Raw genomic sequence first — 26071 nt, 5'->3', positions numbered from 1 at the left:
CTTCCCCAACTAAGTGCCCAGAGGCACCACTCTCCACAAGCGAGCATCCTGCACAAAAGCATTCATCTTTACTTACTCTGTGGGTTGGGAAAACCCCATCACTTTATTCCATACTCTGGCTCTGGTTTTGCGGCTGCTTTTCTGGTGTTGTAGCGGTCATCTGGATCCAAGAGGCTCACTGCACAGGGATCTGGGGTCTATCGAACGCTCTCTACTCCTGGCTCTCGCTGGTAATGAGACTCCTTCTCCTGATTCTCAGAGGGCTCATTTTATACACAGCAGGACAGCACACCAGATCATCCTGTTCACAATTACTCACAGGAGATTCCTATCAGTATCTTCCACCATCTTCAACCAGACACCTTCAGGGAAAGATTCTGTGGTGAAAGTTAGAGACTTTGTTTAGAAGAGCCACATTCAATAAGTTACTGCCCCTGCACCTGTCTTGAAGGTTCGATGCATTTGTATTAAAAATAGAGAGAGACTAGTGCTTTAAGCAGTGAAAGTATTACATAATACATGGCATTAACATAATTATATCCACTAACATCATGATAGTTCACCAACCAAACTCAGAAACTCATTTCTTTAGAGTTGATTCGAACTCAGAAAGACCTCATAGAAAAGATTGGATCTGCGCCATATGGTTTCCAGTTACTAAGAGTGTGATATTTACAGAAGCAGACCCTTGGTGGCTGGTGTTTGGAACCACTGACCCTTAGGTTAGCAATGACACACTTAACCACTGGACTACCGACTGCTGTTGTCAGTTCCAGATCATAGCAACCCTATACACGACAGACTGAAACCCCACCTTGCCCAATGCCACCCGCACAATTGTTATGTTTGAGTCTTGTTACAGTCACTTTATCCGTCCATCTCCTGCCTCAGGAGCACAATGACGTGTTCTGGAATTCCCACTCTTATCATGGTTATCTAGTTTCTTATGGTCCACGCAGTTGGATGCCTTGGCACAGTCAATAAAACACAAGTAACCATCTTTTGCGTATTCTTGGCTTTCAACCAATATCCATCTGAAATCAGCAATGGTATCCCTTGTTCCACATCTTGCTTTACTTTAGCCACTTCTGTATCTGTGTTGAGTCCTGGCTGATTTAGTCATGTATGCTAACATCAGATTTTTGTCTATTATTTTTTATTTTAAGGTAGCTCTGGTGATTTAGTGGTGATGTATTTGGGCTGCCAACCACAAGGTTGGCAGTTTTAAACCACCAGGTGCTCCATGGGAGAAAAATGATGCTTTGTACTCCCATAAATGGTCACAGTTTTGGACATTCACAGAGGCAGTCCCGCCCTGTCCGATAGGGTCGCTATGAGTCAGAATTGATTTGCTGGCAGTGAGTTTATGGTTGATTCCATCTGAGGAACTCCTTTTATTATTCCCTGTAAGGTGGAACTGTTTTGCTTTTTTTTTCCCACACAAATTTCTTTCATGTGTATTTACCAGGAAAAGTCCTAATCTCACCACATTTGAGGGACAATTTTGATGGTATGTGACTCCTGTGTGGAATTTTTTTAATGTTCTATGTGTCATCCCATTGCCTTCTTTCCTGGGTATTTTCTGCTGAGAAATCAGAAACTATTCTTATTAGTTCCCTTTGCGGGTAAGGTTTTGTTTTTAGGTAATAACCTACTCTCAAGGTCTCTTTCCTCGTCTTTGGTTTTGGAGAAGGAGCTGGGTGGCACTGTGAGATAACACTGGGCTGCTAACTGGTTCACAGCCACCAGCCGCTTTCTGGCTGAAAGATAAAGTTATCTGCTCTGGTTAAGCTTTTCAGTCTCAGAAATTCTACATAGGGTTATTAAGAGTTGGTATCAACTTAATGAAATATCAATAACTAGTCGAATTCCCACTCACCTGTCATTGCCAATTTCCCACTCACCCCCAGCCTGTGGGTTCTCTTTTTATTCTTTTGATGAAAACACCTACTATATAAGTGTCTAATTTTCTAAGCGTTTCCAGTCATCTAATTTGTCTTCTGCTGTTTGCGTGTTTTCATTTATGTTTGATAGTACATTTATGTCAAGTAGTAGGGCCCTTCAGTTTTTCCCTACTTTTACAATGATGATCTTGATAGTTGCAGTTGTAGAGATTTTTGTTTTATTTGTGTTAAAGTGTAATCCATACTGGGAAACGTAGTCTTTGCTCTGCATCAGAAAGTGCTCCAAGTCCTCTTCACTTTTAGCAAGGAAAGTTGTATTCTCTGCATATAACATTACATCAACATGGAATTGCTAGAAATTCAAAGCAGATTCAAAAGAGGATGTGAAACAAGGAATTCAGTGAATGATGTCACAGGGATGTTGGCTAAGAATACAAGATAATAGGGAATACCAATTATACCTTGCAAGTCTGGCTAGACCAGAGGATGGACACTGGTACAGATGGGAACCAGAAGCACAGGGAATCCAGGGCGGATGATCCCTTCAGGACCAGTGGTGTGAGTGGCGATACTGGGAACATAGAGGGAGGGTGGGATGGAAAGGGGGACCTGATCACAAGGATCTACATGTGACCTCCTCTTTGGGGGACAGACAACAGAAAAGTGGGTGAAGGGAGACAGGGCAAGGCAAGATATGACAAAATAATAATTTATAAATTATCAAGGGTTCATGAGGGAGGGGGAGCAGGGAGTGAGGGGAAAAATGAGGAGGTGATGCCAGGGGCTTAAGTAGAGAGCAAATGTTTTGAGAATGATGAGGGCAATGAATATACAAATGTGCTTTACACAATTGATGTATGTATGGATTGTGATAAGACTTGTATGAACCCCTAATAAAATGATTTTTTAAAGATAATAGGGAATACAAGAAAGATGTTGTGCTGTGCAACGCATTTGATTATGACTATGCAAAGCATTTGATTATGTGGCTCCTAACACATTATGGCTAACATTGCAAAGAACACATTTCAGAACATGTAATTTTACTTGTGTTGAACCTTTGCATAGACTATGAGGCAGTTGCTCAAATAGACTAGGGGATAATTGGTTTAAAATCCAGAAAAATATATTTCACAAGTTTGTCTTGTCACCACACTTATTCCATCTGAATGCTGAACAAGCAGACTCTGTGAAGAAGAACCCAACATCAAGCTTGGAGAAGACTTACTACTCAAAGGTAGAGGAGGTCAATTAATTTTAGCTAAAATTTCACAGAAGGTCTGGAAAAGTAGAGAAAAATGATGAGCTCACTGCTAAAAGGCTCTTAAGGTGGTCTTTCTTTCCTAAATTCAGAACTGCTCAGAGGTTGACTCTCAAGCATGAAGAGTCTGAAATGTCATGTTGTCATTGTTCCCGCGATAATGAGCTGTGGACATACTAACGCATGCTATGTGAAGACGGGGAAGAGGGAAGCAGGACCAGACTTCTGACAGCTTCTATTGGATAAAGGGGGGCAGGGGGTGGGGAGAACTCACAATAAACCTGAATGCTTGCATCTTCTGGTCAGTTTCCCTTAGAAGAAACATTATTACGTAAAGCTGGAACAGTAGCAAAGAGGGAGCTGAATGGTTCAACTCTTCATGCCTGTTGAGCTCACCTCCACCTTTGGAGCACGCCTGGTTCTTGCGCAGGGCAGGTGGAATCCTTGGTCTGGGTGGCTTCTCTTCTGGACAGAGTTTGCATGGGCACTGTTGGTCTGTTCTTATTTCTATTTCTGGCTAGCCCACTGAGAACGCCACATTCTTTCCTAGACGTGTTAATACACTCCACTAGCTTGTCCTGGTCTGATCTCTGTCTGATTTTCTTAAATAACTTTGGATCTTTCTGTTCTCCTCTATTAGTAGTCTAGGCGGCGTGATAGATTGGGTGTTGACTGCTAGTAGCAGGGTCTGGGGTTCAAACCCACCAGCCCCTCCTCAGAAGAAAGATGAGGCTGTCTGTTCCATAAAGATGATCTCAGAAGCCACAATGAGAAGTTCTTCTCTGTCTTATTGGGTTGCTGTGAGTCAGAACCAAATCAATGGCAGTAGATTTGGTTTTAATTTTCTCAGATAACTACCTTTTTTCCCTTACTTCCAAGACCCCCAGTGTCCCTGACTCCTACCAATGTAGGGCATCAAGGAAGAAGACGAGGCAAGCCTACTGGAAGAGATTGTGTTTGGGTAATGACAGAAGCAAGAAGATTAGGAGAAATCACCCTGGGCTTGGCACGGAGCTATAGAAGTACAGAGTTCTGCTTCTGAGATTGGGCAGCCAGCCAGAACTTGGGGAACTGCCCATCTTTCCAATCACAATTTTCTGAATGTGACTGATGGAAATGACAAAGGCTTGTAATTAACCTTAGAGTTAACCACGGGAACTTAGAAGACCCAGAACTGTTAGATATTTTTAATATGTGATCTCATTTGATTCAGTCCTATTCCCAACTTTACTACCTTTGTGTGTGCAGAGCTATGAATTTAGCGAGGTGCTCTACTGGTGAGTCAGTATTTGTGTGGTTGTAACGACTAAGCAGGGAAACACATTTTAAAGGCAAAATCTTCCTCTTTGGTGAGCAGACAAATGGATTTTAGGGTGCATTGTATCTTTTTTATATCATGGTATGTGATTGGGGCTAGAAAAATTACTCAGGAAAAATTTGGGAAGTTTTAATTCTCGCTTCTCAGCATCCAGTGGACTCTCGTATATGGACATATGAACAAACAAGCTTACATACGTATTAGCTGTTACCCACATTTGAATATGTCTCAGTATTTTAGTACTTGGTTTAAATTTAGGGAGCTAGAAGGAAATTTTGAGTGACTTTTCACTGACTTCAGAGACTGAAAATACTTCTGCTTGCCTAGCACAGGAGGGTCATCAGGGGAAAAGCTTCCGGGAGAAGGTGCCATTTGATTGGGCTTGCAAAAAAAATATTGATTAAAAGACAGGAGGGACATTCTGGGGAACATAGGGAAGATGCCGCCCACCAATGAGTCTCTTTGGGACCTTTCTCTCTCTCTCTCTCTCTCTCTCTCTCTCTCTCTCTCTCTCTCTCTCTCTCTTTTTAACTGTGAATGTGCCATATATATATACATTTTGGGGGGGGGCCCTCTCTTATCTGTATATTACTGCACGGTTGGCTGGTACATGTTAAAGGTTTTAAAGTAGAGATTTTCAATATCACCATGTCTGGCTTAGGAAGTCAACTTCCAATAGAGGGACTGGCAACAAAACAGTTACAGAACTTCAAGGACCGGCCCCCTTAAGGGACAGAAAGATTCAGAATATGATGAGTCTGGGGGGGGGGGAGGGGAGGCAGCGAGGGTCCCTTAATCAACCAGTAGGAGAGCACTGGGTGCTAAGTGAGCAGAGCTGTCCCATCATCACTCCAGCGATCTTCCCTGCCAGGTAGCAGGTTTGGTGGTTTACTGAGGTGATAAGGATCAAGAAACTGACACATGCACGAGGTCTAAGGAATTGTCCCTTTGCTCTGGAAGAGGAGCTGCCTCTCCTCCCCCTCCCCTCCCCCTTCCCGGGTTAGGTGGAGACGGACACGCTTTGCTTTTAAGGTCAAAGCCTTGGCTAATAGGTGAGAGTCGGTTCTTCTTTTGGCACTGCAAGCCGAGGAAGGCTTTTGTATGACAGCCATATAAAATAGGAAACTGCAGAACACACACACACACACACACACACACACACACACGGATCACCACCCTGGGTGACGGCCTGGAATAGCATAGTTGCTCACATTACACAAGGTCCCCTTCTCGGCACTGCGGTGCGGTGCTGAAATGCTGTTGAGAAATTTATGCTGCCGCAGCCTTCATACCATGACCATATTTTGAGTCCTGTGACCTCATGCCTGTGTCTGTTGCCAGTGCTGGATTCCAGGAGGAAGAGGAAGGGAGGGACAGGAGAGAGAGAGGGGGGGGGGGAATAAAAGTGAGCAAACAGGGAAAAAAGCAAACGTTTAATTCATCTTCACGCAGTTCAAATATGACATATGCACAGAAGGTCCGTGATCTCTCTCGGCGTCTGCTGAGACAGCTGTAGACTAGCCCTCAACACGAAGATCCTGCACTCATTCCCTGGGCCTAGGATTTCAAATGAGGGCAAGCAGAATCTTATTGACACATTCCATGTGGACTTTTTGTTCCACAAATGTTTCTTCATTCTGTCTTCACAGTAAAAACAACTCCAATTTCCTGGCCCCCATGAGATCTACCCCCCCGCCCCCAGGCTTTAGGTACTGCAGAGAGTGCCGTTCCTGGGTGGCCAGGGTGGTCGGTGCCCTGGGAGTGGTGCAGCTGGCTGACTCTCGGGTCCTCTCGTGTACAGTTACAGGAAGAATGGGTCCATTGACTAAGAAAAAGAAAGGAAAATTTTCAAATTCTTATATATGGAAAATTAACCCAACCCACTCCCATTGAGCCAATTCCACCTCATAGGGAGGGACCTTATTTTGGATTTCTGAGAAGGTACACTCAGTGCCAGACAGACTCGTCTTTCTCCTGCTGAGGGGCTCCTGAGTTTGCACAATGCCAGCAGAGCCCGTCCATAGAAAATACCCTAGCTCATAAAGCACACATTTTACATACTTATGCTTTTATTCTTTTCAAATAATAAAGTGACAATTTGGCAGATCGTATTTGCTACAAGTCATGAGAGTTTTCTTGCAATGATAGAAAAGGATAGTCCGGATACATTTTCAAATGTACGTGCCTATTTGAATGCCCATCTTTAGCAAGGCTTTATTCCGGTGTCTATGTTTAGCAATCCCTACTCATGGGTCAGGTGGTCACACTGTGGTGGCTGGCATGTTGCTGGAACCTTTGCCTTTGGTATTGGACATACCAGCGGTGTCATCGGTGGAGAGCAGGTTTCAGAGGAGCTTTCGGACCAGGAAGAAGATAGAGGGGCTCTGTTTCTGGAAGTGAACCCATGAGCCCTTTATGACTTCCAGGGGGGACCTTGTCTGAGAGACTGCCGGATGATAAACACTTCGGGTTGGAAAGCACCTGAAATACAAGCAGGCAATCGCTGCCTCCTCAAAGTCCAGTCGATGTTTAGGATGTTCGTGCAGCCAAGCTTCTGGGACCTTCATTTGCTGAAAAGACATGATTCAAATGGAGAAGAAATAGTTGGTTTAATGAATAGTTATCAATAATTATTAGAATGTACACAGTACAAATGCTGAATCTAGGAATGTGAATTTAGAAACTCTGAATTTAGGAAGTCCTCAAAAAAAGATGCAGAGCACATAAAGATTGATATCTTAGGCATTAATGAACTGAAATAAATGTGTTCTGGCCATTTTAAGTTAGGTAGTCATATGATTTTCTATGGTAGGAATGACAATTCAAGAGGAATGATGTCACATTCATCAACAAACGAGACACTTCAAGATCTAACTTAATGTACAATGCTGTCTTTGATTGGATAATATCTATGTCCCTACAAGGAAGACCAGCTAAGGCAACTATCATTCAAATTTATGAACCTGTCACTAAAGCCAGTGATGAAGAACTTGAAGAATTTATGAACTTCATCAGTATGAAAATGATCAAATATGCCATTAAGATGCATTGGAAACTACTGGTGAACGAAATGTGAAGATGCAAGTAAAGAGGAAGGATTTTTACTTGTCCTTGGTGATAGAAATGAACCTGGAGATTGCATAGTAGAATTTTTGCGAGACCAATGACATCTTCATTACAAATACCTGTTTTCAATAATATAAATGGCAACGATACACGTAGAAAAGAGTCCTGGAGGAGCTGTGGACTAGAATTGGACCATATGATCAGCAGTTCAAACCCACCAAGCGTGTGGGGGCAAGATCAGGCCACCTATTCCTATAAAAATGTATAGCCTTGAAAACCCTATGTAGGGTCACTATGAGTCAGAATTGACTTGATGGCAATGGCTTGGAATTCACATGAACCTTACCCGATAGAATACACAGGAATCGTATTGACTACTACTGTGGGACAAGACAATGGAGAAGTTCAATATTATCAGCCCAAACAAGGCCACTGTGGGACAAATCATCATCAATTGCTCAAATGCAAGTGCAAGTTGAAACTGAAGAAAATTGGAACAAGTCAAAGAGAGGCAAATATGACCTTGGTATCTCACCTGAATTTAGAGCCCATCTCAAGAACAAAGTGAATGCATTGAAAACTGATAACCAGAGGACTGGGGGTGGGGGGTGGGGATGGCATCAAAGCATCATGCATGAAGAAAGAAAAGGGTTGCTGAAAAGACAGGAGAGAAAAAAACACCTAAGTGTTATCAGAGGAGATTTTTAAACTTTCTCTTGGAATGTAGAATAGCTAAGATCAATGGAAGAACTGATGGAAACAGCCAAATAGAGAATTCCCAAAGACAACTCCAGAAGACTAGACTGAGCAGACCCAAACAGAAGAACACACTTAGCATATCTCAGTCTGAAAGAAGTGAAGGAAGAACACAAGCCTTGAGCTGCACTATTGAAGTATTTTATGGGCAAAATATTGGATGATGCAGGAAACAGCAAAAGAAGATGGAAAGAATACACAGATTCACTGTACCAAAATAATTGTTTGACATTCAGCCACTTCAAGAGGTGGTATATGATGAACCGATGGTGTCTAAAGAAGAAGTTCAAGGTGCACTGAAACCATTAGCTGAAGCAAAGTCCCCGAAATGAACAGAGTATCAGTTGAAATGTTTCAACCATCTGACGCACCGCTGGAAGCACGCACTGATCTATGCTGACAAATCTGGAAGACAGCTAACCTGCTAACCAACTGGAAAGAGATTCATATCTGTGCCATTCCCACCGGTGACCCAACAGAATATTCAAATTATTCCACAATATCATTAATATTGTATGCCATTGATATTTTGTTGAAAATAATTTTTAAATGGTTCAAGCAGCACATTACAGGGAGCTGTCAGAATTCAAACTAGATTCAGAAGACGATATGCCACAAGGGGTATCATTGCTGATGCCAGATATTGAGTTTTATTGACTAAGCCAATGCATTTGACTGTATGGATCATAACACACTATTGATAACATTGAGAATAATGGGAATTCTAAAACATTTAATTGTGCTCATGTAGAATCTGTCCATAGACCAAAAGGTAGTTGTATTAAGAGAATAAGGAAATGCTGCCTGATTTAGGATCAGGATGTGTGATTGACAGGGTTGTATCCTCTCACCACACTTATTCAATTTGTATGCTGGGTGAATAATCTGAGAAACTGAATTATATGAAGAAGAATGTAGTGTCAGGATTGATATCACAGTTTATTAACAACTTGGATATGCAAATTGTACAACCTTGCTTGCTGAAAGAAAGGGGGCCTCGAAGCCCTTACTGATGAAGATCAATGCCTCCTGTATGTATTATGACTGTATGCAAGGAAAACCAGCAAAATTTTAAATATCCTCCTTCTATCCATGTCTCTGCCACCAATGAATGGATAGGACCATGCGAGTAGGGTGTGTGTTTAATTGTTAAACCCCCTGGCTATAAGAATTAGCCATAACAAAAGCAGGAAGAGAAACTTCCTGGGACTATCATAGAAGAGCCGGCGAGAAGCATGCTTAAAATCCCCACTTGAAATGGTTAGAATCAGCTCAATGGCAGCGTGTTTTTATCCTCTGGTATTAGATTATTGGATAAGAACAGATAGTGAAATAAAAACAATACTTGAATATTTCCTTTAATGAAATGCTCTTTGCTGATTCTGAAGAAATTGCAGAGTGACTATTTAATCTTTTCTGTTCATAGTGTTCAATATTGACAATAGAATTTTCAGTAAGTCAAGACAATTTTATTTATATCAAGTTTGAATTCACAGGTTGTTTAAATCAATTATACCGGAGAACCAAAATATTAAAAACAAAGAACCTGGAAAAAGACATGATATATTATTTAAATGAACTACTTTCATCTTTTTTCAAAGTTATATGCACTTAGTTTTATGTATGATATTCATTATCAGCCCTGGGTCAAGTCACCTTTGACTTTGGTCTTCCTTGACATTGCTCTTCCTTGATCTTGGCTTCTTCATGCTTCTACCTTGACTATGAATTCCAATCATGTCCATTCCTATTTCCTCCAATCTCCAAAACTCTTTCCTGTCTTAATCTGAATTTCTAGTTTGGTTAACATCAGCATTGGAAAACAAACAAAGTGTCTGACTTATGTACTTATGTGCTAACTACATTGTCTTAGACTTTTCCTGTGTGCATTTCATTTCAAAGAATATGGGCAAGTGTGCTGATAATGGAACCTGTGAGAATGGACCCCAGCTGAGACTCAGGCACAGGAAACCTCGGTTCACGTTCATGTAGCTGCAACTAGAGAGAGTACTTGAACTGCAATCGCAGGCCATGGGATTTGCAAGAGGTAGCATTATTTTCCAGAAAGAAAGGGCTGACAATGAAACTTGGAAATGGGTGAATAAAATTTGCAACAGATAATGCAATAGCTTTTCATTTCTTGGTTTTGTTCAGGAATGCTGCCATATTCATCTTCATATTCTCTTGGCATTGTCTTTGATACTTAATATATATTATTGTTGGGTGAAGTTGATCCTAATGAGCTAAGTGCTTCCTCACTCACTGTGGGTTCTGGTGCTTATCTGTGATTATCAGACAATCATGCCATCTGTGTTCTTGTGGGTTGACTAGAGAAACATTCATAGACACTCATATGTGTATAAGAAAGAGCTTTATAAGTGGTGTTAACAAACTCAGGGACAAGGGAACAGCATGGGATCCAAATTGGTGGTGAGGGGGGAGTGGCAGGCCTGGTAGGGAATGATCAAGGGTAAGGTTACGTAAAGAAGAGGTATAGATGTAACCCAGGTGGGGACGGAGCATGATCGTGGGGCAGGAGGAAAGTCAAGGGAAATAGAGGAAAGAGCTAGGAGGCAAAGGGCATTTATAGAGGTCTAGACAGACATGTACATTCAAATATATATATATATATGGATGGGGAAATAGATCTATGTGTCTATATTTATAGGTTTAGTATTAAGGTGGTGGAGGGACCTTGGGCCTCTACTAAAGCACTCCCTCAATGCATGAATACTTTCTTTTATTAAATTGGCACTCTACGATGCTCACCTTCCCGACACAACTGCTGAGGCCAAAGCGGGTGAACAAGTAAATGTGGTGAAGAAAGCTGATGGTGCCCGGCTATCCAAAGAGATAGTGTCTGGGGTCTTAAAGGCTTGAAGGTAAACAAGCGGCAATCTAGCTCAGAAGCAACAAAGCCGACATGGAAGAATACATCAGCCTGTGTGATCACGTGGTCCCGAATGGATCAGTTATCAGGCATCAAAGAACCCCGAAAAAATCATATCATTGGCTGCACACCTCCGTGATACGATCTCCAAAGACAAACGGGTGCATAAGCAAATGTGGCAAAGAAAGCTGATGGTGCCCGGCTATCAAAAGAGATAGTGTGTGGGGTCTTAAAGGCTTGAAGATGAACAAGCGGCCATCTAGCTCAGAAGCAACAAAGCCCACATGGAAGAAGCACACCAGCCTGTGCGATCATGAGGTGCCAAAGGGATCACGTATAAGGCATATACCATAGTGAATGAAGGGGGAAGTGCAGAGTGGAGACCCAAAGCCCATTTGTTGGCCACTGGAGATCCCCTCACAGAGGGGTTTAGGAGAGGAGATGGGTCAGTCAGGGTGCGATGTAGTACCAATGAAGAACACAGCTTTCCCCCAGATCCTGGATGCTTCCTCCCCCCAACTACCATGATCCGAATTCTACCTTGCAGGACTGGATAGGGCAGAGGTTGTACACTGGTGCATATGGGAGCTGGAGGCACAGGGAATCCAGGATGGATGATACCTTCAGGACCAGGGTTGTGAGGGGCGATACTGGGAGAGTAGAGGGTGAGTGGGTTGGAAAGGGGGAACCGATTATAAGGATCTACATGTGACCTTCCGCCCTGGGGGACGGACAACAGAGAAGGGGGTGAAGGGAGACGTCGGATAGGGCAAGATATGACAAAATAATAATCTATAAATTATCAAGGGCTCTTGAGGGAGGTGGGAGCGGGGAGGGAGGGGGCAAAAAAAGAGGACCTGATGCAAAGGGCTTAAGTGGAGAGCAAATGCTTTGAAAATGATTAGGGCAAAGAATGTATAGATGTGCTTTATACAATTGATATATGTATATGTATGGATTGTGATAAGAGTTGTATGAGCCCCTAATAAAATATTTTTTTAAAAAGAGCATTATATCAAAGAGTAATTGTATATTAAGAAAACATCCTAGAACAGTCCAGATCAAGTCCTTAAGTCCCATATTAGCCCATATGTCCAATATCAGTCTATAATTTCCTCTTTAAACTCACACAACACATGCAATGACACTGGATGGAGGAAATCACAGGCCAGTGGGTGGAAAGTCTTGTGGATTCAGTGGCGGTGGAAGCTTCTCAGTGTAGGCTGGGGTGGGGATGGGGGTTCTCCACATGTCTCCTTCACCTCTCAGGGTTCTGGCTCCATCAGCGTAGCACCATGTGGCTTGTCAACAGGAATGTCTCCCAGAGAGAGTGTGTCCTTCCTCCAGGGAGGAAGACAGGAGTTCCCAGTATCCTCAGGAGAAGGTCATGCCTTCAGGAGAGGCCTCATTGGCTGTAATCTGATTGACAGGTTAGATTCCACTCCTTCCTCAAGTTGACAGTAGATTATGTAACTGCCACACCATCTAAGATAGAGGCCTAATTACCATATTCTTCCTGGGGCCCTACAGATATCCTGGGGAAAGAAAAAGACTCGTGCTATCCTGGTGCAGGAAGGACTCTTTACTTGGTAAATGAATGAAATAATCTCTTGACACTTGCAAGCAAGTTTTACAGGTCTTTTAATTCTTTTTATTTTGATCATTTCACTCTTTCTCTGTTTATCATTATATAGCCTATTGTTTAGATTCTTGGCAACACAGAAGCCCACACTGACAGACTATGCGACTGCACACAGACGCTGCAATGGCTGCACCTGGATATGCTGTTGGTGCCATTAAGTCGGTTCTGACCCACAGCAGTCCTAAGAACGAAGCATTTCCCACTCCTGTACTGTCCTCAAAATCATTGCAAGGTGTGAGCCCATCGTTTTGATCCATGTCATGAAGCATCTCCTTGTCCCTGATCCTCTACTTTACTGACCATTATGCTCTTCTGCAGGGACTGGCATCTCCTGATAACATGTCCAAAGGGCATGAGATAACAGAGTCTTGCCATCTACACTTCTAAGGATCATTGTGGTTGTACTTCTTCCAAGAGAAATTTGTTCTCCTTCAGGAAGTTCATGGTAAATTAAATATTCTTTCTAGTCCATAATTCAAATGCTTCATCTTTTTTGATCTTCTGTAATCACTGTTCGGCTTTCATATGAGGTTATTGCAAATATCATGGCTTAGGTCAGTGGCACCACAGTCCTCATGGGAGCATCTTTGCTTTCTTTTTTAATGCTTTAAAGAGATGTTTTACAGCAAATTTGCCCCCTGCAATATCATTTGTATTGAAAGAATATTGAAAGTATCATAACTGCCACGAACTGTTTTGGAAGAAGCACAGCCAGAATGTTCCTTAAAGGCAAGAATGACAAGACTTCATCTCATGCACTTTGGACATGTTGTCAGGAGAGACCAGTCCCTGGAGAAGGCATCATGTGTGGTACAGAGGAGGGGCAGTGAGAAAGAGGAAGACCCTTGATGAGATGGATTGGCACAGTGGCTGAGACAATGGGCTCATTTATAAGAAACGTTAAGAGGTCAGTGAAGGACCCGGTGTCTTTTTGTTCTATTGTACACAGGGTTTCTATGAGTCAGACTGACTCAAAGACACCCACGGCCAACAATAAATAATGTGACTTCTTGACCTCAGCTCCCCTGAGCGTGGATTGTGGATTCAAATAAAAGGAAATCCTTAACCATGTCAATCCTTCCTCTGGCACTGTTTCCCAATTACCAAGGCCATATTTCCCAATTAACAGTTCTTTTTCATTTCCAACTTTTATATTGCAGGTACCAGTAATGATCAATGAATCTTTTTTAATACTAGTTTTTAGTGACCTATAAGGCACATATATAGCTCAATCCCCTCAAGAAGAGTTGGATAATCATCATGATCAGTTTTAGAACACTTTCTTTATTCTTGTACTCATCATATTAGCTTCCCATTTCCTCCCAGCCTCCTTGGCCACAGCCCTGAGGAATCATTAGTCCAGTTGCTCTCTCTATAGATTTACCTCTCCCAGATTTCATGATCAATGAATCTTGGTTCCATGCTTGATTAATTAAACAGCGCAGAATATTAGAATGGTCTTCAGTTTCCTCATCTCTCATATTAGCGATTGGTGTGTAAATTTGAACAACGGTCCTATTAGCTGGTGTTTGTTACAGGTGTATGGAGATTATCCTGTCACTGATGGATTCAAGATAGATTTTGAACATTTTTATGTGACAACAAATGTGATGCTGTTCTTCTTCATCTCATCCTTCCTGGCAAAGTGGGCCACATGCGTGTCCAGTGAAAAATGTCCAGAAGCAATGCATTTCAGCTCTCTAATGTTTACCATCTCGGTGTTTTGTCTCATTTTTCCTAACTTCCAGTTTCCCTCTAGTCATACTTCATGCATTTCAAACTCTGACTAATAATGCATATTTGCAACTATGTCTTCACCTTTTGTATGTATGAATGTAGCATGCTACATCAGCCGAAGGCATCCCGAAAAGCTTTAGTCCACCCACATCAGTAAGATCTGCTTTACTACTGGTCACGATCATCGACACATAACTGCCCCTGCTGCCCCGATCAGGGGGATGAACAACAGAAGCTGTCGTGGGGAGGAGACAGCGGTTGGTGTAAGATAGGAAAATAATAATAATTTATAATTTATCAAGGGGCCACGAAGGTGGGGGGGAAAGAGTTGACACCAAGGGCTCAATGGAAAATAAATGTCTAGAAATAATAATGGCCACATGTGTACAAATGTGCTTGATAGAATTGATGTATGGATTGTTACAAGAGCTGTCAGGCCCTTACTAAATTGTTTAAGAAAAAGATCACCCTGTTTTAAAGAGGCATCTCTCCTTAGCCGTGTTCTGAGCGCCTTCAAACATGGCCCATCTGCCAGCACTCTATCGCATAGTGTTCCACTGCTGTTCATCAGGCCAACATTTTGAGAACAGATAATCAAATCCTTCTTCCTGCTCTGTCTTAGTCTGGATGTTCTGCTAAAACTTATCCATCTTGGGCGACCCTGCTTATATTTGCAATATTGGCCATCATCTTACAATGTGTCATGCTGTGGTGGCTTGCATGTCACACACAGGTGCCATAGTGCTAATGGGGGCAACACTGTGTTGTGAAAAGATAATTTGTTCAACAAACACTTTCTGAAAAATTGTATGCTAGGCTCAATGCCTTTGCCCCTTGAATTCTCCCCAAGATGCCTTGTCTCCTATGGCCCTGCAATGGCCTCCCAGTGCAGGTTGTTTACTATAAGCATAGTGCACTCACTGCCATCGAGACAATTAGGACATGGTAGAACTACTCCGTGTGGGTTTCTGAGACTGTAACTCTGTAGGGAAGTAGAAAGCTTCACTTTCCCCACGTGGAGCTGCTGGTGATTTCAAACTAAAGGTGATTTCAAACCAGGACTCCTTCTCCAATCATAGCAGGTATCGTGTTTGACGTACTTATCTTGATATCTTGTCTCTTGTCAAATGTAAGTCTCTTGAGGACGATATTTACTATTGTGTTTCAGAGCCAGCATGTAAATATGTAACATAATCACTTAACCACTCAATAACACGAGATAACAGAAGGGAAGCCACAAGCTTCCACCCCGTTCCTTGCATACATTCAGCACTGTTGCTTGACTGGCTGGAAAGAGAGGGAGTAGCTGAGGCTTCCTGCATCTCTGCACGGCTCTCCTTGGCTGGCTGTGGCCCAGGAATCTTTTGGCAGATAGTGACATTCATGTGGGCTCTCTTCCGTGAGAAATAAATAGGAAGATTCGTTCATCACTGCAGCGAGCACGACCGGTTTAAAAACGCATCCACAGAGCACTTACATGGACACAGAGGGCTCTTGGCATGACCCTGATTTCCCTTCCTGAAGTACAGGCTTTAGAAACCCCTCCCACAGCCCATTGCAGCTCCGTGGGACCTGCCAAGACAAACACAGCTCACATGCATCTCAGCAGCACCCGTGGAAGTGCCTCAGCTTCGGCCTCGCTCTTCTTCCACTTACATGTTTATCTTCATAAATCACAAGCAAGACCATACATTGTTGACTTTTGTGGGGTTTCCCGATCGCCCTGTGACCTTTGGCCTCGTGGGGCCAGAGGACGGAGTGAGTCTGGGAGCAGCGGCAGCTGCGTACTGAGTCATGGCATGACAGTTGTCTTTGCCAGGGAAGACTCTGTTGTCCCGGCTGCCCAATAGTCAATAGGGCCGATTCCTTCCCACAAATACAGTGGGAATTCCCTACTTCCTACGTGATAGTTTTGTAATAACCTCAAACCAGAAAGAGATGATGAAGAAAGAATAAACAAAGTACCATGTTTAGGAGTGGTTATTGGTCTAGGCATATAAAAATGTGTGAGACAGACTTTCGGATGCATTGACTTTTCTCATGACGTTCTACATTTACCTCAGATTGGCAGAAGACACACGTCATGTTACAGATGACACAGAGATCTTTGGGTGGTAGTCCCAGGGTCCCAGGAACTAGAGCCCAGGTTTGGAGACTGGACTGAAGCTATTTCCCAAGCAACAATGACAATCTAACCCAGAGAGGTTCTTCTTGCCCCTTGTGTCTTTCTTCTGCACAAATGACTTTGAATTGCAGAACTGATCTGAAAGGGCTTCTCCACTTGCCCCAGGCTGTCAGTCATCTCATGTCTGAATTCACGGTTGGCATTAGTCGTGCTGAATCAGCACATGGTTCTGGAACGGGAGCCTGTCCTGGTGTCTGTTTCCTCTCCTAGGCTAGACCTTAGTTCTAGTCACCATTGTATTTGCCTTGATGTCATGGTCTCTATAACTCAAAAAACCAAGAGCTCAAGGAAGTTTATTTCATAAACTCTCTGTTCCTTTAGATCGGTGGTTCTCAAAATGCAGTCTGTAGATCCCTGGTGCGGGTCACCAACACACTCTCATGGAAATTTGTGAGCTCAAGACTATATCGTGGTAATATGAAAACAATTTGGTGTTTCACCAGGTGGATGTTTGCACTGATGGTACAAAAACAATGGTGGATAAAAACCACTTAGTATGAATTGAGGCAGTGACACTCAACTAAGTTAGGAGTGTCTATTTTTCATTACCAGTTTGCTTGATGGAAGCACACACACACACACACACACACACACACACACCAATCTCATGTAAGAGTCAAGCTGTAAAAGTTTCAATTTGATTAAATCTCAACCCTTGAATGTGCATCGTTTTGAACATTCTATGTAGCCAAGAGACGGATACGTGAAGCACCTCATTTGAATACTGAAGGACAATATTTAACCTGAGGGATCGTTTGCATTTGAAGTGCAAGCTGAAGTCACTTGCTTGAAATGGAGCCTCATTTTCACGTAAGAAATTATCCTCTAGAAAGTGGACAAAAGGGGCTTGTTACTTCAAAGACACCGATTAGCAATATTTGTGCTTTTAAGGAAGGGAAAATTAGAATTTGGGGCAGCTTTGACCCTCAAGCCCCCATGGGAACTTGCCAGCTTCCCAATAATTAAGGATTTCTTTGGAATGAGAGCACCCGTGCTATTAGTGCATGCATTATCTTGATGCGGCATAATGAAATACATTCATTTAGGTAACATAGCCAATCAAGTTTCCAATTTGTGGAGCAGATTTTCCAATTCAAATTTTCAAGTTTCAAATTCAATTTCAAATGATAAAATCATCCCTACTGGCTCCATTGGGTATGGGAGTTTCCCAAGTCTATTGTCCGAAGGTAATCATTAAGCTGAAATTCTCCCATATATTCCACTTCAAACTTAACAGCCAACCTAGTAAAGGGCGTTCACCTTGGCAGTTTCAAACACTTTCTAAACAATTATCTACATGAGATAAAATTCACAGCAACGAGCCTCCAACTCTGCTAGAGGGAGGACATAAAGTCTAAATTAATGGTGGTGAAATAATATGGACAGAGATGGATAAAATAGTTACACATGCAACGGCCAGAACCAGTGTACATGAAAAGGACATGTAGAAAAACGTTGTGTGTGTGTGCATTTTGTCATGTATATTTTCACCAAATGCAGAATAAAAGCAACAAAAACGATTTTCCAAATGCTGTAAAACAACAACAGCAGCAGCAAATCATACATGGGTAAAAGATTTATTCAACGTGCAAAATAGAGTAAACTAATGGATTTTAATGTAATGGAACATGAAGAGTGGATTTTTATAGCTCAGGTTCCACATGGCAACTTTTGGAAATTACCTCTTGAAGTATCAGAGAAGAATAGCCCCCAAGTGTGGCTGCAACTACAGATGCGTGTGAAACATAACTGTCTCCATGCGTGTCCATCAACACAGGACAGCGTGTCGAATGCTGAAGATCCCAAAGTCTCCCAGTGAGCCCGCATATTAGAGATGTTTATGGAAATGGAAAACAATGTTATTGTTTTTACCAGATTATCTTTATTTTGGGAAATGTAGTTATTTTTATGAAAGCATTTATGTCCATGTGGAGGGGGGTTGCTATGTTTAAATGGATTATAGATAAAAATGTTAAAATTCTCACTTTTATAATGGGATAAATTAAAATTTACAAGGATGCTTCAAAATTGTCATGAAGAAATAGAATTGATTAAAAATAATAGGGCATTTATGTGAATTTTTGAGGTCCCTTGATCTGTACAACTCATATAAGCAAAATATTTTTCAAAGTGCACAAGTCACTCTTAAGAGTATGAAGCAGACATGCTTGAGAATTTCTGCTTTAGATCATAGTGGTTGCTGTTAGGACCGTTGAGATGATCCTAACGGGAAGCAGCTCTGTGTCACGGTAAGCTGCCCTCATAGGGGTTTCTAGTCCACAGTCCTTATGGAAGCCGATGACCAGGTCTTTCTGAGTGGCAGGGGGTTGGGTTCCAACTTCCAGCCCTTTGGTTCAAAGCCACATGCTTCACGATGGCACCAATGCTGTTGCTTATTGGTCCAGGAGTGAAGAATTTTGTTTTCATTTTTTTGAACTGCAATCCATACTGGAGTCTATGATATTTGATAGTCACCAGTAAGTGACTCAAGTCCTCTTCACTTTCAGCTGGTAAAGTAGAATCAGCCTTAATGATGTGAGTGGAATAAAGCTTTCTGAATGGGTGACATAAAGTTAAATTGAGAAGAAACAGTCGTGTTAGCAGTTGGAATGTGGATTGTACAACGTACGGATCAAGGAAAACTGGAAGTTGTCAAAAATGAAGTTGAAAACTCAACGATCAATATGTTAGGTATTTGTGAGCTGAAATGGAGTGGTATTGACTATTTTCAATTGGCTAATCATATTGAAGAATTAGGAAATCCCATCCATAATCAAAACAAACATTTCAAGATTTATTCCGAAGTATAAAACCATCAGTGTAGAGGACCAGTTAATATGATGACTATTCAAATTTACACACCAACTACTAAAGCGAAAGATGAAGAAACTGAAGGTTTCCCCCAACTTTTGCGATCTGTAAATGATCAAACATTAAACAAAGATACATTGATAATTACTGGTGATTTTCTATAGGGTCGCTGAGAGACAGAATTGTACTCATTATTATTAGCTCCCTTTTTTACCCCCAACTTCCCTTTCCACAACATTAGGAAACTGTTAATGCCATTACTGTCTCTATAGATTTACCTAGCTTGGATTTCATGTAAAGAAAATCACGCAACAATAGCAACAAAGCCCTATAATAACAACAACAAAAATAAAACAAAACACACACAGACAACTTTTAATCCAAAAGAAAACAGAAAACAATAAGAACCAGAACAAATTTTAAAAGGGGAAAAATGATACGGTGCTAAATTTTAACTCATTCTGATAGCAAAGATGTTTACATCCCTGGTCAATGGTCAGAGTGGACTCACCAGAGGCTGAATCCACAGGAGCACTCTGCAAATGGATTTTGGCCTTTCATTGTGATCCATTCCTTTTGCAAACTGGGTGCTCAGAATTTAAACTCTAATACAATTCCCTCCTCTGCTCTTGAATTTTATTGCTTACAATCCTTAGATAGATATCAAAACTTTTGTTTTAACTATTTGGAATGGCACTAATTTGCTTTCTGAATCTAGCAAGTCTACAAAAAAATCATTTAAAACATTTTAATGACATATTTTATTATCAGTACTCATTACTTTACTTAAATATTATATACCGTATATACTCGAGTATAAGCCTATCCAAATATTAGCCAAGGTCCCTAATTTCACCACAAAAACTGCATTAAAAATGTGCTGAAAAACTCAGCTTATACATGAGTAACTACGGTATGTGTGGTTAAGATCCAATGACTAGGCCATTGTGTGAAAACTGGTGCTATGCAAAAATGGAATATGACCCCATCTGATCACAAAATGGAGGATGCCTACACAGCTGCCAAATTATATCATTATATAATAACAAAATCTCACCATTTTATTACTGCCAGATCAACATTGCATAACTGACAACAGATCGTAACCATCAGAGCCAGTGTAACTCACACCAAGTCCCTCAGAGTTGATTACTATCAGACACATTGCATTCATGCACCAGAGTCAACTAGGAGATATCTGCCTATTGCCATAAGTGGAAGTGCCAGCTAACGAGCTGGTCAGTAGGTGGGGGGCACTCGTGGAAGCATTAGTCCTGCTGCACGTGTCGGGGCTATTTTTATACTTTTCATTAAATGGTTCAAGGATCGTGAGCTTATCTTCCCTTTTTACATTTTTCAGGTGTGTTTAAATTTTGATTTCCCCTTTGGCTGCTACTTTTTGTTTTGGCATTGCATCGGTTATAACAATCACATCTTCCTTTACGCAGGATCCCAGCCTGTCTTCACAGTAATAAGTTTATTAGAAGTGAAATAGCAACGCTCATTAGAATTGTGTAAAATTGGTCAAATCGATATTGAGAAAGGATCCAAGATGCTTTTAGTAAAGTACAGACATTTTAGCGGTTTAGTTTTACTGTATTTACTTCACTGTATTTTGACCGCTCAAAAGGTTGCTAGGAACGTACAGGTTCTTCTGGTAACTAAATTCTGATCACATGAGTTCGCACAGAACAAAAATTATTGCGTGAACAGTGGTGAGTTCCGTTCATTAAACACACTTGAGATCCCCAAATACTGAGTTCTGGATCTGTTGTTTTGTTTTGTTTTTTCCTGACTGATTCTGATAAACTGTGCTTTTGTGTGAGTTCTTTAAAAAGTGGAGGGTTCCCCATTCCCCCGCATTCTAATTAAGTGCTTATGCAAATAATTTATCTACATTTCGAACACCTTTGAGCAATCTTTCATAATTGAGTAAAAACAAAAACAAAAAAGAAACCATCAGCAGGAACATATCCTAGCTAGGCTCTGGCCCATCGTGTTTTTCTGAAAGAGCTAGCATGTTTACGTTCTCACAGAGGAGGAAAACAGAGAATACCATTCCATATTAGTGCATGTCGGTCCTCTCCCACCCTGGTGGCTGCTGCACCGCAGCTCACAGCACTTACATTGCCGCATCACTTCTGCTTGCGGAAGCCCATCGGTATGCAGCTTCATAAGAATGCAGCCCATGGCTCCTGGCCGTCGTTCAAAGACAGTTATTACTCTGGGAACATTTCCAAGGTTACCACTAGGAATGCTTTCTACTTTTATGGTGACTCGGTCTCTGAGGGTAGAGACAATCACCCATAGGCAAACATTGTGTCCGAGATCTGGACATACACGATCCAGACGAGAGGAAAGTAGGCTTAGATGGTTCAAACCAATACCCCAAAAGAGAAAAGGCCATTGCACTGGAATTGAGGTACTCAATAAACAGCAACCACAAAATCCTAGTGTTCGCTTGAAATGTACCCATCATTTGATTTGAATATTCACTACAACATGTTTGTTCATTATTTAGATAATAAATTTATAGAAATGCATTGCATATTAATTGTTTATATCCTTATCAATGCATTAGCAGAGAAAACCCTCAATTCTTTCAGGAGCCATGCCCTCTTCCTTTCAGTAAATTTGCCTAAGATAGGTAGGCATGTGAATCATCACCTCATTTTTTTCCTTATCCGTCCATGGCCAAGGTTTCATTTCTTTTCTATTGCTTTCTCGCATGTGAGTTTTCTAAGCTTCTTTCTTTGTCCTCCAGTTCTCAGTTGTCTTCTGCCTTTCTCCTTGGTAGATGACGAATTCGTGCCAATGTCTTGGTCCTTCCTTGTCTCGCTCGTCTGTCTGGGAATATCAGTGTGTGTTGTTTTTTTTCTTCTCCTCCTCTTCCCCCCCCCCGCCCTCCTCTTCTTCCTCCTCCTCCCTTTTCTGTATATCCTCCTCCTTCTCCTGCTCATCTGTGGTAGTTGGACGATTTTATGAAAACTAGACACTCCTGGCTAGAATGGAGCTAAAACTGTCAAGCAAATAGTAGCTTACCGACACCTCCTTGAGGGTGCATTATTTTGTATAAGAGTGAGGCATTCTGGGAACTGCCTCTCTGTCTCTGCTGCATCCACCTTCCTGCCTGATACAATTCTACCTGCCAACCCAACCCTGACTACTGCCAGTGCCCTGCCATGTTTTCACTAACCTTGGGTCCACTGAATTCATTTTGTGTCACTAAATGTGATTATGTGAGTCTGAAGAGAGACTTATGGACTTGAGTTGGACTGGGCTGAGATATCTTCTTGATATAGAACTACTTCTTAGTGTCAAGGTCTGTGTTATATGTTTAAGAGTGTCGCTGGATTTGAATTTTTAGACAACTTGGCTTAACACAGCTTCCTCTTCCTCCCTTTCCTCCTCCTCCTCCTCCCCGACACACTCATCCCCACTATCCCCACCCTCACCTTCATCTTCCTCCTCCTTTCCCATTTTGTCTGTCGTTGAGAAAATTTGTCTCCTCTCTTACCTTCAATGTTTGCCCTTAATTCTAGTGTTCTGTATTAGCATTCATTTGAATAAATAAAACGTTTGTAGTTACTTTAAGGGGGCCCCAGTGGCACAGTGGTTAACGCTGGGCCATGAGCTGCTTGGTGGAAGAAAGACCAGACTTTCTACTCCTGTAAGGAGCTACAGTCTCAGAACTCACAAGGTCAGGTCTACCCTGCCCTTTAGGGTCACTCTAATCAGCGTTGATTTGATGGCAGTGAGTTTGTTTGGTTTGGTTTCTTTGGGTTCTGATGGCTTAATGGCTTCATGCTGCAATGACAAAGTCACAATTGGAAACCACTAGCTTCTCCTAGGCTCTAGGACCTAGAGAGAGATGAGGCTTTCTACTCCTGCAAAGAGGCAGCGTCTTGGAAACAGACAAGGGCAATTCCACCCTGTGCTATAGACATGTCCTACCCTGTCGCCATGACTCCGAATCGACTCAATGGCAGTGAGTGTGGTTTGGCAGTGATTTTAATCAGGAGGGAATTTGATTGGTGCTTGTAGAATCATTGGAAGATCTGGACACACAAGTTGGGTCTCCAGGAATGGCTTCAAATGACTCTGTAGAGCTGATTGCCCAGGGGCAATATAGTCAGGAAGCTGGGGAAGCCCGTGGGCCCACTGCTTGTTCAGGGGTTATGCACCTCAGCCATGATATGGGTGTAAGAAACTGCCAACAGAACTGTCTGACTCAACATAAAAGCATCTTCTAGATCTCTGTACACAAGCGGATTCCTCACAGGCAATGCCTCTCTCTGTTGAACCGAATTCCAAGTTTCACGTGAGCATACTTCTTTGGTATAAAACTATACCAAGTTTTATACCAAGCCCATTTTCCTAGGGAATCAATTATTTATTCCTTGACACTCTTTTAATCTATAATGTTAAAAATGTTAAATGCAAGTAATGTTAGATTCCCCAAATAAATCAGAACTTTCCAATTTTACTTTAAAAAAGTAAAATGAATCTTTTTTTTCTTTTTTAAAGCAGGCATTGTAAAACAGAGGGCAATAGGCAGAGTATTTGGTAAACATTTACATGAAAATTTCTAGTTATATGGCCTGCTTAAATTAGTTAACTCTGAAAGTAAATTGAAGATTTTACGGATAGAAGCTTGCTCTTGTCTTATGTAGTCCTTGTGGAATGAGGTTTGTCAGGGAATGTTCTCAAAGGAAAAGAATCACACTGCACGCTCACTGCAAGTCAGAGTTGGCAAAAGATAAGTCTACTCAATTTTTAATTTGTGACAGATTGGACTATAATATTGACAATGTTCTAATTTCAAAGAATACTTGTATATGACCCCAAAGACTTAAAAAAATGAGAGAGATAAAACAAGCAAGCAAAAAACCAAAACAAAACCTGCTTTTCTCAACCACTGGTACTGGGAGGCTTCCAAAAGTTCATGGAAAGTTCCATTACCTTTGGAAAAAGTTATTTTCAACTTACTGTAAATATTTTGATAATTCATTAATCATACAATTCACTAGCTCAGTCATCTGAAGAAGAGCTGGGCAATCATCACCACACTCAATTGCAGAATATTCTCTTCCCTAATTCATGGTTCTTATCTCCTCATTTGCTCCCAACCCCTGTTGCCATGCCCCTAGCTCATTAATTATTAACCCAGAGATTCACCAGTCCTGGATTTCATATAAAGAAAGGAATACAAAACACAAAGAGGAAGCAAGGAGCAAATGAACAAAAAGGCCAACCCAACAACAGTGATAAAACAAAACAGAAAATTCTCAATAGAAAACTGGCATTCCATGATGCTCACCTTCCCGATACGATCGCTGAACACAAATGGATGCATAAGCAAACATAGTATTCCCAGCTATCAATTGATATAGACTCTGGGGTCTTAAAGACCTGAAGGTAAACAAGTGGCCACCTAGCACAGAAGCATCAAAGCCCACATAGAAGAAGCACACCAGCCTGTGCAATCACAAGGTGTTGAAGGTATCAAGCATCAAGGGACAAAAATCACATCATTGTGAATGAGGGGGAGTGCAGAGAAGGGAGCTAAAGGCCATTTGTGGGCAATTGGACATCCCTTTACAGAACGGCCACAGGGAGGAGACGAGCTGGTCAGGGTGCAGTGTAGCAATGATGAAACATACAACTTTCCTCTAGTTCTTAAACGCTTCCTCCCCGCAACTATCATGATCCCAATTCTACCTTACAAATCTAGCTGGACCAGAGGATGTACACTGGTACTGATGGGAACAGAAACACAGGGAATTCAGGACAGATGAACTTCTCAGGAACAACAGTGAGGATGGTAATACTGGGAGGGTGGAGCAAAGGTGGGGTAGAAAGGGGAAACTGATTACAAGGATCTACGTATAACCTCTTCTCTGGAGGTCAGACAACAGAAAAGTGGGTGAAGGGTGACGTTGGACAGTGTAAGACATGACAAAATAATAATGACTTGTAAATTAACAAGGGTCTATGAGAGAGTGGGGAATGGGGAGGGAGGGAGAAAATGAGCTGATATCAGGGACTCATGTGGAAAGCAGATGTGTTGAGAACGATGATGGCAACAAATGTGCAAATGTGCTTGATACAATGGACATATGTATGGATTATGATAAGTATGGGATGAGTCCCTAATAAAATGATTAAAAAAGAAATCAGATGATATCAAAAATGGAAACAACTTTAAAAGAGAGATCAAATGATAAAGTGTTACATTTTTAACCTAAATATGTCCCATCATAATAGATTTTACAGTGCTCTATATCTAGCACCAAGGCTAATTATATCCCTGGACTATGGTCAAGGAGGATTTATTGGAGGCTTGATCCATGTGGGACCTGTGAAGGAATTTTGAGCTTCCACTGTCACCCACAGCCTTCTGCAAACCTGGTGTTCAGAATTTAAGCACGGATACCGTTCCTTCCTTCTGATTTGGACTTTATTATTTACAGTCTTCAGATCACATAGGCTGTTGTGCTT

General features: G+C 41.7%; 1 protein-coding gene across 5 annotated transcripts in view; it reads left to right on the top strand.

Moving 5' to 3' along the window:
• SYNPO2 (synaptopodin 2) overlaps nucleotides 1–26071 on the top strand; it is a 250065-nt gene that overhangs the window by 157624 nt on the left and 66370 nt on the right. Inside the window, exon 1 of one of the 5 annotated variants that reach the window (XM_075543874.1) lies at nucleotides 2367–2462. The exons of 3 other annotated variants lie outside the window; for them this stretch is intronic. In XM_075543874.1, coding sequence (XP_075399989.1) covers nucleotides 2391–2462 — 72 coding nt within the window. In that variant the 5' untranslated portion in view covers nucleotides 2367–2390. Of the gene's footprint in view, nucleotides 1–2366; nucleotides 2463–13264; nucleotides 13283–26071 lie in introns of those variants that run through there. One more of the 5 variants, XM_075543876.1, reaches the window with a different exon arrangement.

The sequence above is a fragment of the Tenrec ecaudatus genome, chromosome 3, assembly GCF_050624435.1.
Source record: "Tenrec ecaudatus isolate mTenEca1 chromosome 3, mTenEca1.hap1, whole genome shotgun sequence".
Classification (NCBI taxonomy): domain Eukaryota; kingdom Metazoa; phylum Chordata; class Mammalia; order Afrosoricida; family Tenrecidae; genus Tenrec; species Tenrec ecaudatus.
This window is presented reverse-complemented; position numbering and strand designations above follow the sequence as displayed.